At 32.9% G+C, this 12126-nt stretch overlaps 1 protein-coding gene across 1 annotated transcript; it reads right to left on the bottom strand.

The window, feature by feature from the left end:
• Positions 1-2371: 2371 nt before the first annotated feature.
• LOC141397386 (lectin subunit alpha-like) lies at positions 2372-3303 on the bottom strand. Its single transcript, XM_073973535.1, has 3 exons — positions 3081-3303; positions 2901-3015; positions 2372-2825 (listed from the first exon to the last, which is right to left on the bottom strand). Exons 1-3 carry the CDS (start codon positions 3228-3230, stop codon positions 2551-2553), a joined length of 540 nt encoding a protein of 179 aa, XP_073829636.1. The 5' UTR covers positions 3231-3303; the 3' UTR covers positions 2372-2550.
• Positions 3304-12126: the final 8823 nt, after the last annotated feature.

Genomic DNA, 12126 nt, shown 5'->3' with positions numbered 1-12126 from the left:
ATGAGTTAACTGTGTAAAAACTTTTTAGTTCTGGAACGAAGCTTGACTGTCTCAGTTGACCTTTGCTTGATGTTCTGTTTTGTGAGACCTACTGGTCACCTTTTCAGGAATTTCTCTATACCTTCAGTAAGAAGTCAGTAGTCTCATCTCCTAGATCGGCTAGGTAGTACAGTGACTATTTTTTTGATGTTCTATTAAGTTTTTATTATTTTCCGGGACACGTGGTTGACCTGCCACAAGGACTTCTTCTCCGTTACTTTAATTTGATATATGAATAAATTTTATAGTGGTGCTTTTATGTCGGGATATATGGTTATGTGGTTCTATATACTTTGTACAGTTTATGCAGCTTTTGATTTTTAAGCTGATCACCTTCTTCTGTGCTGTAGAGATGTTTGGTTTTTGTCATGATCATTGTGTTGGGCTCCTATTCAGAGTTGTTATTTGTAGTCCCGAAGAACGTCGTGAGGTTTCACAAATACCTTATAAACGCTTGTTTTCAGAAAAAAGGCAACCTTTATGATTGTACCAATAGAATCTTCAAGACGAAATGCACTTATTTTACACCGTTGGAAAGGTTCGAATAATATTATATAAAAAAATTGATTAAAAAACTTCCAGTGGCTGCTCTTCAGTTATTAACAATAATTTTTAACAATTGCCTCAATATCAGTTACTTTCCTGATAGTTGGAAGGTTGCAAAAATTATTCCAATACCTAAAAAGAGAAATGCAACTGACGTAAATAATTTTAGGCCAATTTCTTTATTATCGAATCTAGGAAAATTATTCGAGAAGGTAATAAAATCTAAAATGAATATTGGTGTTCCTACTTCCTATATTTCTCCCTATCAGTTTGGGTTTAAGTCAGGACATTCAACGGAACATGCTCTGCTTAAATTTGAAGATGATGTGTTATGTAACTTAAGACAAAAACGTTGTACGGTTGCGGTAGCACTGGATGTCGAAAAAGCCTTTGACAAAGCCAATCACATAGGTATAATTTATAAGATGATTAACATTGGATTTAAACCAAATATTATAAAGCTTTGTCAAAGTTTTTTCAAAGATAGAAAATTTTTTGTTTATCTGTCTGGTTCAGAGTCTGCTTTAGGTGAAGTGAGTTGTGTTGTCCCTCAGGGCTCAATTTTGGCACCACACTTCTACAATATATATATGAGTGACTTTCCTCATCAATTCCGAAATTGTCAGGGGATTTTGTATGCGGATGATGCTTTGCTTTACTCTCACGCTGAATCTCCCAACAATGCATTATCGGAGCTTTCTCTTTACCTCAATATGGTTAACAATTTCTTCACTGATTGGGGAATTAAGATTAACATTTCAAAATGCCAAGCAATTTGTTTAAGAAACGCATCAGGGAAATGTAAGTACTTTGTTGTTCCCCAGAGCAAGAACCTGCATTTGTTTCTAAACAACGAAGAAATTCCCTTTGTTGAAAATTTTAAGTATTTAGGAGTACATTTTACAAAACTACTGAAATTTAATAAGCACGCCCGTCTTGCTCTTAGCAAGGCAAATGGAATGAAGGCTGCATTTTCTCCCTTATTCAACAATAAGTACCTTCCAAAAGAAACAAAACTATTAATTTACAAGGTCAGCATTCGCCCTCTCCTTTTATACGCATTTCCGATTTGGTTTAGCATATCTCCGTCTGTAATGCTCGAATTTTCTGTTTTTGAGAGAAAAATTTTGCGTTTATGTGTAAATAAAAATTTCCAGTCTTTAAACAAACGATTCCCAAATTGGTACATATACGATTTAGCAAACATTACGCCCCTGCCCACTTATGCGTTAATTCGAATATCTGTTTTTTTATCCCGATTAGCTACCTCCCCTAATCCTTTAATTGAAAATATTTTAGCGAACCAATCCAATTTTAACTGGTCAAAAACTTACTACATTTCACCGTTAGGCTTCAGTGAAAGTGATTTAGTTGCAAATTTACTTTCAGGAATTCCAAATTTTTATACAAAATCTTTAAGTAGTTCTCATAGGGGTTGATTTCCCACTAGAACTTTTTTTTTTTTTACTTAGTTTTAGGTTTTAGTTTTAAGTCTTAGTTTGTAAGTACTAGTTTTAAGTCCAAACATCGGAGTTTTCTCTCCCTGCGATGTTAACGCTATGAGCAAGCGTGTTACCCTTTATTTTCCAATTTAAAAAATTGTCTATCGTATCACTAAAAACACGAGTTGAATCTCCTCTACCGTTATTAAAACAATACACTATAGTTTTAAGTATGTCCAATAATGTTTGTATTTTGCTTTAATGACTCGTAAAAAGACTCAATAAATTCCAACTTCAACTTCATCTATATAAAAAATTACCAATTAAAAACAATAAGCGTAACGTCAATTTACTTAGGAGTTTTTTTATTATATAATTATTATTATTTAAAAATCTATGTTTTTGATCCGTTGGCTATTGAAAATATATTCTTAAAGTCCACACTCATTCACCCCTTAGCCGGTAAAAGGGATTTATGATTACATTCATTGATTTTAATTAGGAATACCCTGCACCTCACAAATTAGGCTTTGACCACAGAATCCGATAACTCTTCAACACCCAAGGCATGCTCACAAATAAAACCATATTTTCGATCGCAATTAATATCATTCCACTTCTCATCACCGTGGAAACCGATATGAACACAACGTTCATTCAGTTCTTGGTAATTATTTGGTTCCCCCTTTTCCCAATTTGTATAGCTGAAGATTTCACCCTTAGCAATCCATATAAATTCACGGAATTCATCTAAATCATTGGCACCGATATATAGTCGTGGTATGGGTTTCTTTTGAACTGCAAAAAAGAAGAGAAAAATAAGAATAGATTAGTATTTGTGGTCAGGCGGAAGTTATTTTCCTAGATAATTACATAGAAAAGCTTCATTCAAAACTACGTTTACATCGTCGGCCTTTTCCTTGCTATCAATGGTGACCAGATTCATTTTGCGATTTTTACATTCTTCCAGGGCTTGAGACCAGGTGTACTGCCAAGAGAAACAATTTACAAATGACAGGATCTTATTTTCTTTTAGCTCAAGTCCTTCCTTACCTTATTTTTAGGTTCTATATAATATTTATATGTTGAAGTTTTGTAGACATTTGTCTCAACTTCCTTTTCTTCCTGTCCCAGTACTGCTGCTCCATTCCACAGAAAGAGCACGTTCAAGATAATGTAGAACAAACAAGTTGTTGCTTTCATTTTGCTGTTCAAATATTAACTGCAAGCGATAGCTAAAAACAAACTTTGCATGCCTGCCTAGAAGAGGCAGTAAACGCTTGTGGTTTGATGATATATTTCTTAAAGCTATCGCAATTTCCTACGCTTTGAAAATTACAAGCTAGTATACACAAGCATGGATTTCCAAATGATATGTGTTTTGCGAAATGTCGTCACTTATGCTCCGACCACTCTTAATGGAAATACAACAGTTTTGTTTGAACTGATAAGCCTCAAAAATATAGCACCTTTCTTATCAGTTTCAACAAAACTAAATTTCAAATACAATATGCATGTTTTGAAACGGTCAATGATTTTGGGAACGGAACTCATATGGTGGAAAGATGCAAAGAATGAAGGCCTCGGTACGGAAGTAGCTTGGCATTGTTGCTTATGTAATTTCCTTTATAAAGAACGGCCGAGCCAAATTCGAACTAGTACAATGCAAAAGTCCTTAGCCATTTCAAAGAACTTATACACATTTTTACAAATTTTTGCGTAAACGAACACACCTAGTATTTCCAAGAAATATTCATCATCATCACGGAAATCTTAACGACTACTTCTTATAGAAAGGGTGTTTCGCGCTTCGTTGTCAACAACTTTCACTTTTGCTTCTTTTGTGGCGCACCAGTGTCTAATACTAAAACATGCATTCGCCACAATTTGTATCGACATACATACATACTCTCGTAATTACATATTTTAATGAAACAGTTGATACGATTAAGAATAATGCGCCCAGTAAAATGTTCGATGACAAATCATGGTAAAGATTTGTCATGACATCATTTTGGATGCATAACTAAAGCCGTAAATACATTCAACGTTTCAGTAAAATTGGTCGTCGTTTATGATAAAAGAATAAAGAAAAATTCGATCCAATTCTTTTTCATTGGATTTTGCATCAATACTTTGTCATGACCTTTTGCACCAATTCCTTGGTACCGCATTTTCACCAATTGGGATTAACATTTTCAGTCCAATCATGTAATTTCTAATGGTATAATAGTACGTTTATATATAACCGGATTTAACAAACCGACTGGGTTTCAAATGTCAATTCCATTGCTTGTGTTTCAAATAAATCCTCATTAATGCTTGTTTTACATTTACGAAATCCACTCGATTTCAACTGTCAATTCCATTGCTCAAACGTCAAATGAAATTCAATCGATTTCAGATGAGTTCTCATTTGACGTATACGCAAAGGAATTGACAGTAGAAATCGAGTGGATTTCGTAAATTAAACAAAGTATAAGAAGATTAACCCTGCAAAAGGCTATAATATAGACATGGCCTTAAGCTAGAAAACGAGCAAACTTTCAATGTTTTCTTTTCCATAGAGACTTGTTAAAAAAAGTACGTGAACGGAAAAATGACAAAAATTGCAAACAATCGGACCGAAATGTCAAAATCAACGAATAGGCCAATCAGAGGCCAGCAAACATGCTTCTAGTTTCTAGTAGAGAAGAGTTTTATTCAGCCCATTTTTATTTAAAGAGACTTGCAAATTTTGCTATTTTTGGAGTTCGAGAATGGTTTTCTAGCACAAAATTGGAAAAATAGTACTAGATATTACAATTTTGTAGGTTCTGGAACACAACTAATATGTCAACGTTTCCCACTATTGACCGCTTACATCTGAATTATATTTTCATCATAAAGATTACTTTTGCGAACCACTACTATTTAATTTTGCTGGATAGGCGGGTAATGAGAGATAAGAAGCTAATACAACGACTAGCAAAGTATTATCACCAGAATGTGGGCAAACTCTCAAGCAAGTCTTTCATTCAAGAATTTACTATTGGAAAAAGAGGCAACCAAAAACCCATTTATTTTTAAGGAAATAACACAGTAATTTAATTTCATGAAATTGATTCTTCAAAGAAGTTTAATAGAGCATTTTATTTTTTTCCAAAAAAAAAGGATATTTTTCAATGTATTAAACTATTTTCTTAGGTTAGGTAAAGTCGTAAAAATAGTTATTTAAGTAACATATGTTGTATGTTACATAAATGGTGTTGTTATTGTTATTATTTCGTGCAAAAACATGTTTGTCCTCCATAACACAACAACATGTATTATTTTTATGTGTGATGATATTTTTCCACAGTAATTTTAATCCCAGATTGCTCTACCTCTCAACTCTGAACTACCTGTTTGTAGAGATTACATTTACGTTACCTATGCTACGTCATTTACTAATTACACATATTTTGGCCGCTGACCGTTAGTCCGTGTTTAGACACACGGGAAAGTAAATTTAGTTTTTAGGCAATAGGGGGTAGGAAAGAGTATTGAGGGGCTCTTTCCTCTCCGCTCTCTCCCAAAAACTCATGCTCTGTTCCTTTACGTGCCTGATGTTACCATTTTTAACCTGTAAAGTGTTCCCTTACTTTTAATAGCATACAATTTACATGAGAGCAGTTTACCACTTTTACCATTTTCTGCCACTGTTACCATTTTTAAAAGTAAAGGAACAGACCATCAATTTACTTTCCCGAGAAATTTGTGTGTCTAAACACAGACTTATATTGGAGAGTCACCAATACTACGTTTACATTTACGAAATCCACTCGATTTCAACTGTCAATTCCTTTGCGCATACGACAAATCAAAACTCATCTGAAATCCATTGGATTTCATTTCAGTTGAAATCGAGTGGATTTCGTAATTTATATTTATATTATAGCTTTTTGCAGGGTTAACCTTCTTTATGAGGATTTATTTGAAATATAAGCAATGGGATTGACATTTAAAATCCAGTGGGTTTGTTAAATCCGGTTATATATAAACGTACTATAAGTCGATGTTTAGACGTTCAAAGTTGATGGGAAAGAAATTTGAGTTTATGTGCGAGGGAGTGGAGAAGAATACTCGAAAATTGTGTTTTGTTTCTTTATTCTTTGCAAATCGTTCTAGTGTGGACCGGAACTATGTAACTCGATCTAATGCTTGGTTTACATTTACGAAATCCACTCGATTTCAACTGTCAATTCCTTTGCTTAAATGTCAAATGAAACCCAATGGATTTCAGATGAGTTTACATTTGACGTATACGCAAAGAAATTGACAGTTGAAATCGAGTGGATTTCGTAAATGTAAACCAAGCACAATAACGCATAACTTCATGAAATTATTTCATTGAAATCACTGTAGTGTGGACCGGGACATACTAAAGTCATATTATTAAATTGCTGTGGTGGGGCACTCGATCTAAGAACGCCTAATTTTATGAAATTATTTCATTGAAATCGTTCTAGTGTGGACCGGGACTATGGAACTCGATCTAAGAACGCCTAATTTCATGCTATTATATCATTGAAATCGCTCTAGTGTGTAACGGGACTATCTATACCCTAATTAGTTTATGACGGATTTTGCACGAGCGAACAATGTTCGCTTGTTCGTTGAAAAACGTGTGTTCCGTTATCTCTTTTTTGTACATAACTAGCGGTTGCCACTAGTACACACACTGCATCAAAGGATGCATGCATCACAATTTTTTAGCGATGTTGCAATAAATTGTAGTGATGGTATTTTTATAATTGTTTACAAAAATTTAATTTAAATAACGGATTTAAAGGAATGTATAAACAAATACGTTTTTAAAATGAGGTTTGACTAAAACATCAAACTATAATAAAACTTCTTAATTTTGTTCCGAAATGCAAAAATTGAATTTTATTTGTTATAGAGTCGAATAATATTGGTGCCGTACCTTCCAAAATTTTTGTCCAACATTTCAGGTATTATTAATTAAGAGTTCTCTCACTCTATAGATAAAAATTTTCGGAGTTTATTACCTGTATCTCATAGAATGGAATAACCCGAGTTTTGGAATATAAATTTTTAATTAACAATGTATTTCCAACAATTTAAAGAAACATGGCTGTTATTTACATCTATTAAAAATATTTTTACCTGTTTTGCATTTCTTTTTGAATAATTTTGTCCATATTTACATTAGGCAGACAATTAAAAATGTCTTATTTTTAGTTTTGATTATCATTAGTTATGGCAGAAATAATATATTTCACACACATCTGTACCATTATGGACCCATTTACGGATCGATATTTCAAGGATATAGGCATATTCAAGAGATTTATCATTAAACAACATTTTCTATGTTTTTCTCTGATTATCTCGGAAGATTTTGCGGACTTCGATTTTTTATGAGAATAAGAACACATATGCTCTGTTCCAGAACCTGCAAGAAGCTACTATTTTTTACTACGATAACATTTTTTCCTTTTTGTTATCGAAAAAATAGTAAAAATAATTAGTAGATTCTTGATTAGTGGAACAGACCAATTTTCTCTTATAAATGTGATTTGAAGGAAGTAACTTTATGTTTGAACACGAAATACGCTCCAAACGTTGAATACGAAACACTTCGATCAGTTTACTACAATGTTGTTATGAAAGATAGTTCAAAGTGCCAAAATATTAAGTATAGTCCACAGAATTAACGATAAAAATTAAATATCGCAGTATTTTAAATGGTGGATTCGACTATTCTGATACCTGGGAGCGTTTGGGCATGGAAATAGCATCAGAAGGACATTTACTTCACAAAGATACCCAACTTTTTGGCGGTTTTTTGACTCAAGCTTACTGAAAAGTGTATTTTAAGATAAATTATGTTCAAATATATTTTTATCAGTCCATAATATGCTCTGCCACAATCATTATGTGTGTTCGTTAACTCAAAATTTGTACGAATTTTTACTGGATGTTGTTCGTTTACTCTACAGTACAATGCAAAAGACCTTAGCCGATTACAAGAAGGTACTGGACTTGTACAAATTTGTACAAATTATTGAGTAAACGAACACACCTATTGTGGGGGGTAATGCCTTGTTCAGACTGATGGTAATTCGTTCTCTATTCGTTGTTCGATCCCAAATTACGATATAATTACTTCATTTCCCATACAAAATTTTGAGAACGAACAACGATTTGTGTACTTTGTTCAATTTAAATTACTCTCATGCCATGTTCAGACTAGAGGTAATTCGCTCTCTATTCGTTGTTCGACCCCAAATTACGATACAATTACTTCATTCCCCATACAAAATTTTGAGAACGAACAACGATTTTTGTACATTGTTCAATTTAAATTACTCTCAGAACGACGATAAAATATGTCCCATCTCTAAAGTGCAGTACACATTGTCAGTTTTGAATGTCGATATTTCGCAATTATCGATAACTGTCAAACCGACCAGCAACCACGAAACATTTTGTGGTTGCATGATGAATGACAAAAATGAACGGCCACACTAGCAAGCAACAACAAAGCTGTCATTCAAAACTGACAATGTGTACCCAGCTTAACAAATGAGAGAATTTATCGAAATAAATTAATTAAGACAGGAAAAATAAAAAATTAAAAATGTATTAAAAATCCAAAACTTTTTAGAAAAACTGCAAAACGCGAATGAAAAGTAAACGGTTTAACTACTAGTATACATTCAAATCATAGCAAATTTTCTCTTCTCTTTTACTACAGTTGCATTTCTTGTCCATCGTTTTAAATTCGCGTACAAATTTAGAAACAAAAATCAAATGCCTGCCGGAATGTCTGTATACCATAAAGATATGTTGGCAGGTCTCTCTCTCGTTAATTATTGAAATAGAAAAATATTTTTATTTGCTGAAAACACCAAAATTGTGAGAAAAAATAGAGAAGATAAATGAAATTAATGTAATTAAATATTAAATAGATATCTGAAAGAAGGACAAATAAGCTTTGTTCCAGAACTAAAAAGTTTTTACATGTTTTACGACTTTTACACATTTTACTCGAAAAAGTGTTCCCGTACACAAAAAAGTTGTAAAATGTTCACTTCTCTTTAAACAAAAATGGCGCTGAATGACGCTCTCTTTAAAAACTTTTTACACGACAATTTTGGGCGAGTAAAAAAATAGTAACATGGTTGCCGGCGTCTGATTGGCTGATACGCCATTTTTCCGTTCCCGAACTATTTCAAAAAACTTGTGTGTGAGAACAATTTTTTTACAGTTCTCTCTTTTACGAGTTTTACTATTAAAAATGACGGGAACGAAGCTATAATAATTAGTAGATTCTTGAAGTACTGGAACAGACCAATTTTCTCTTACAAATGTGATTTGAAGGAAATAACTTTATGTTTGAACACGAAATACGCTCCAAACGCTGAATACACAACACTTCGATCAGTTTACTACCATGTTCTTGTGAAAGATCGTTCAAAGTGCCAAAATATTCATTATAGTCCACAGAATTAACGATAAAAATTAAATATCGCAGTATTTTAAATGGTGGATTAGACTTGGGAGCATTTGGGGATGGAAATAGTATTAGAAGGACATTTACTTCACAAAGACACCCAACTTTTTGGCGGTTTTTCGACTCAAGCTTACAGAAAAGTGTATTTTAAGATGAATTATGTTCAAATATATTTTTATCAGTCCATAATATGCTCTGCCACAGTGATTGTGAGAAAATCTAATTGACAATTTTTGTAGGTATGCCTTATCAACCGAGTAGAATAGGAAAATATGACTTCAAATAAACTTTTTTCTAATGTCTAGAGATTCTATTCAAGATCTATTTATAAGGTCACGTAAGTAGCACAACAACAACTCTATTTTGGCCGAAAATTTTTCAATATGTCAAAATTTTTGTCTACGTTTTCATACAAATGATTCACAATAACTTAAAAAATGACAGATTGAAACTAATCAGCTGGTCATTTTATGCCACCTTATAATTTCATCATGGTTCTATTCTTAATAGAGAACTTATTTTGACATCGAAATTGCTCAGAAGATTACGATTTGAGTGCATAATTAAGATTAGATTTGTAATTCTGCACTATTTACCGGATAACAACGTCTGTAATTTCAAAATTTTCGCCTAGTAGTGGGATTCTCTAATGGGTACTTTACACGATATGTTTTTTACATATGAGTTGTTACTTTTTATATGTATACTTTTTACTTTTTAAATGTATACGCAAATTGACAACCACATGTAAAATAACATATCGCGTAAAACACCCATTACACATTTTTTGGTTACCGACAAAAATCGCTAAAACTAAGTCGCAAAATTATGAATGATAAGTATGAATAAAAGTTGGTAACACTGTTGCTATCGGCAGGACTTAGCGACACCTTTTTTTGACTGCTAACTTATAGTACGTTAGCTAATTTCCGAACTTAAAAGTATTTTAATTTTACCGATTTTTGTCGGCAACCAAAAAATGCGAATCCTACTATAGATCGTGCATATTTACAGCGTTTTCAGTATTCTGATATTTATTCATTACAAAATAAACAGGTAACTGCAGCAATAGGTCTGATCGATAACCCAAAAGTTTGTACAAATTTGTACAAACTTTTACAAAATGCTGTTCGATAACAAACTTGTTCAGCGAAGTTATCGAACATGCCTAATATCTAAACATTAGCTACCTTTATCACCGAAACTGTAATTTTAAATTTCGTTACAACTTTTGACACCAACATTTCTTACTTCATATTTTTCAATTTCAATTCCATATTGCATTGTATAACACTAGCTTAGTCGATGGTCAGACTAGCACGATTTCAACATGGCGACCTCAAGTTTATAGGCGAGGGGTATGAAGTAGTGAAACCCATGTACATGGTTTTCTGTGTTTGTTGTGTTGCCTCTTCTTGTTATTCGTTGCAAGATTTTTTCTTCCATTTTCTTTCATTTTTATTTTCTCAAGCAAACGTTAACAACAAAACAAGCATAAAAATATTTAATAAAAACATTTAATTAATGAAATAGTGAAAATTTTATTATTATTGTTAACTATTTTGTGTTGTTTTTTAGTTTATTTATTTTTGTTTTGTTTTTATTCGTTTGAGAAACACAACAAACGCGAATGATAAAATAAAGAGGACAGGCAAAAATCTTAAATTTCACGTTAACGTGTGTGGACACTAACGAAACTTGAAAAGAAACTTTAACGAAATTGGTTTCAAGAAACCTTGCTAGTCTGACCATCGACTTATACTACCTGCTAAAATCGTACATGTTTGTAAGAAAAATCACATTTGTTACAATATTACGAAAAAAATGCAACCCTACAAGTACCCATGGTACAATTACTTAGGTAGATGCCTCAGCCCAGCTGATCGAATCTAAAACGTCAAAAAACTAGGAATTCTCCATGAAAAATCAAAACAAACACCATATGAATTGGTAAGTAAGAGATAGAATGTGTTCGCTTTGTAGACAAACACATGCGATAAAAAGAGACAACAAGAGACCATTTGGCGAAAATGTTGACATTTTACATTACAAAAAAAATGCTTTGTTGTAGCAATTCGCCTATGTTTCTACCTAAGTAATTGTACCATGCAAGTACCAAAATATTGATACATGCATATCATGGTACAAATACACAGGTAGCCGCATCGGCAATTGTTGGTAACATAAGATGTCAAAATTTGGCATCAATTCAATGCAATTGACACATTATGTTACCATCAGCTGGCTTGATAATGCTACCTGTATTATTGTACCATGATGCATATTTTGGTGTACCTAGCCCAAGTTGTTGGTAGTCATTTCAGCTGAGAGAGTATAATAACAAAAAATAATAAAAATTTCTATTGAATTTTATTAGCATTTTGAAATTCGTTGTAACGGTCGGTGTCCCATAAAATCCCCAGGCCCTAAATTTTGCGAATATTGGTATGGCATATTGGCAACGCTGTTTTCGTGTTTGATGGCAACTATGTCAGACAGAGTAGTTGGCATGGTACAATTAGAAAGGTAGATGCATCGGCGAATTGCTAAAACAAAGCAACTTTTTTTTGTAATGTAAACTGTCAAAATTTTCGC

Source organism: Musca autumnalis, unplaced genomic scaffold (assembly GCF_047663935.1).
Source record: "Musca autumnalis isolate F117 unplaced genomic scaffold, ASM4766393v1 scaffold_3, whole genome shotgun sequence".
NCBI lineage: Eukaryota > Metazoa > Arthropoda > Insecta > Diptera > Muscidae > Musca > Musca autumnalis.
Note: the sequence above shows the minus strand (reverse complement) of the source record. Positions and strands in the feature narration are given on the sequence as shown.

Excerpts from the sequence above, each read along its gene's own strand:
- LOC141397386 (XM_073973535.1), bottom strand. The coding sequence starts at position 3,230 with ATGAAAGCAACAACTTGTTTGTTCTACATTATCTTGAACGTGCTCTTT. Across the intron at positions 3,016-3,080 it reads ATATAGAACCTAAAAATAAG|TACACCTGGTCTCAAGCCCT; the intron begins GTAAGGAAGGAC and ends TTCTCTTGGCAG. Across the intron at positions 2,826-2,900 it reads TTTGAATGAAGCTTTTCTAT|TTCAAAAGAAACCCATACCA; the intron begins GTAATTATCTAG and ends TCTTTTTTGCAG.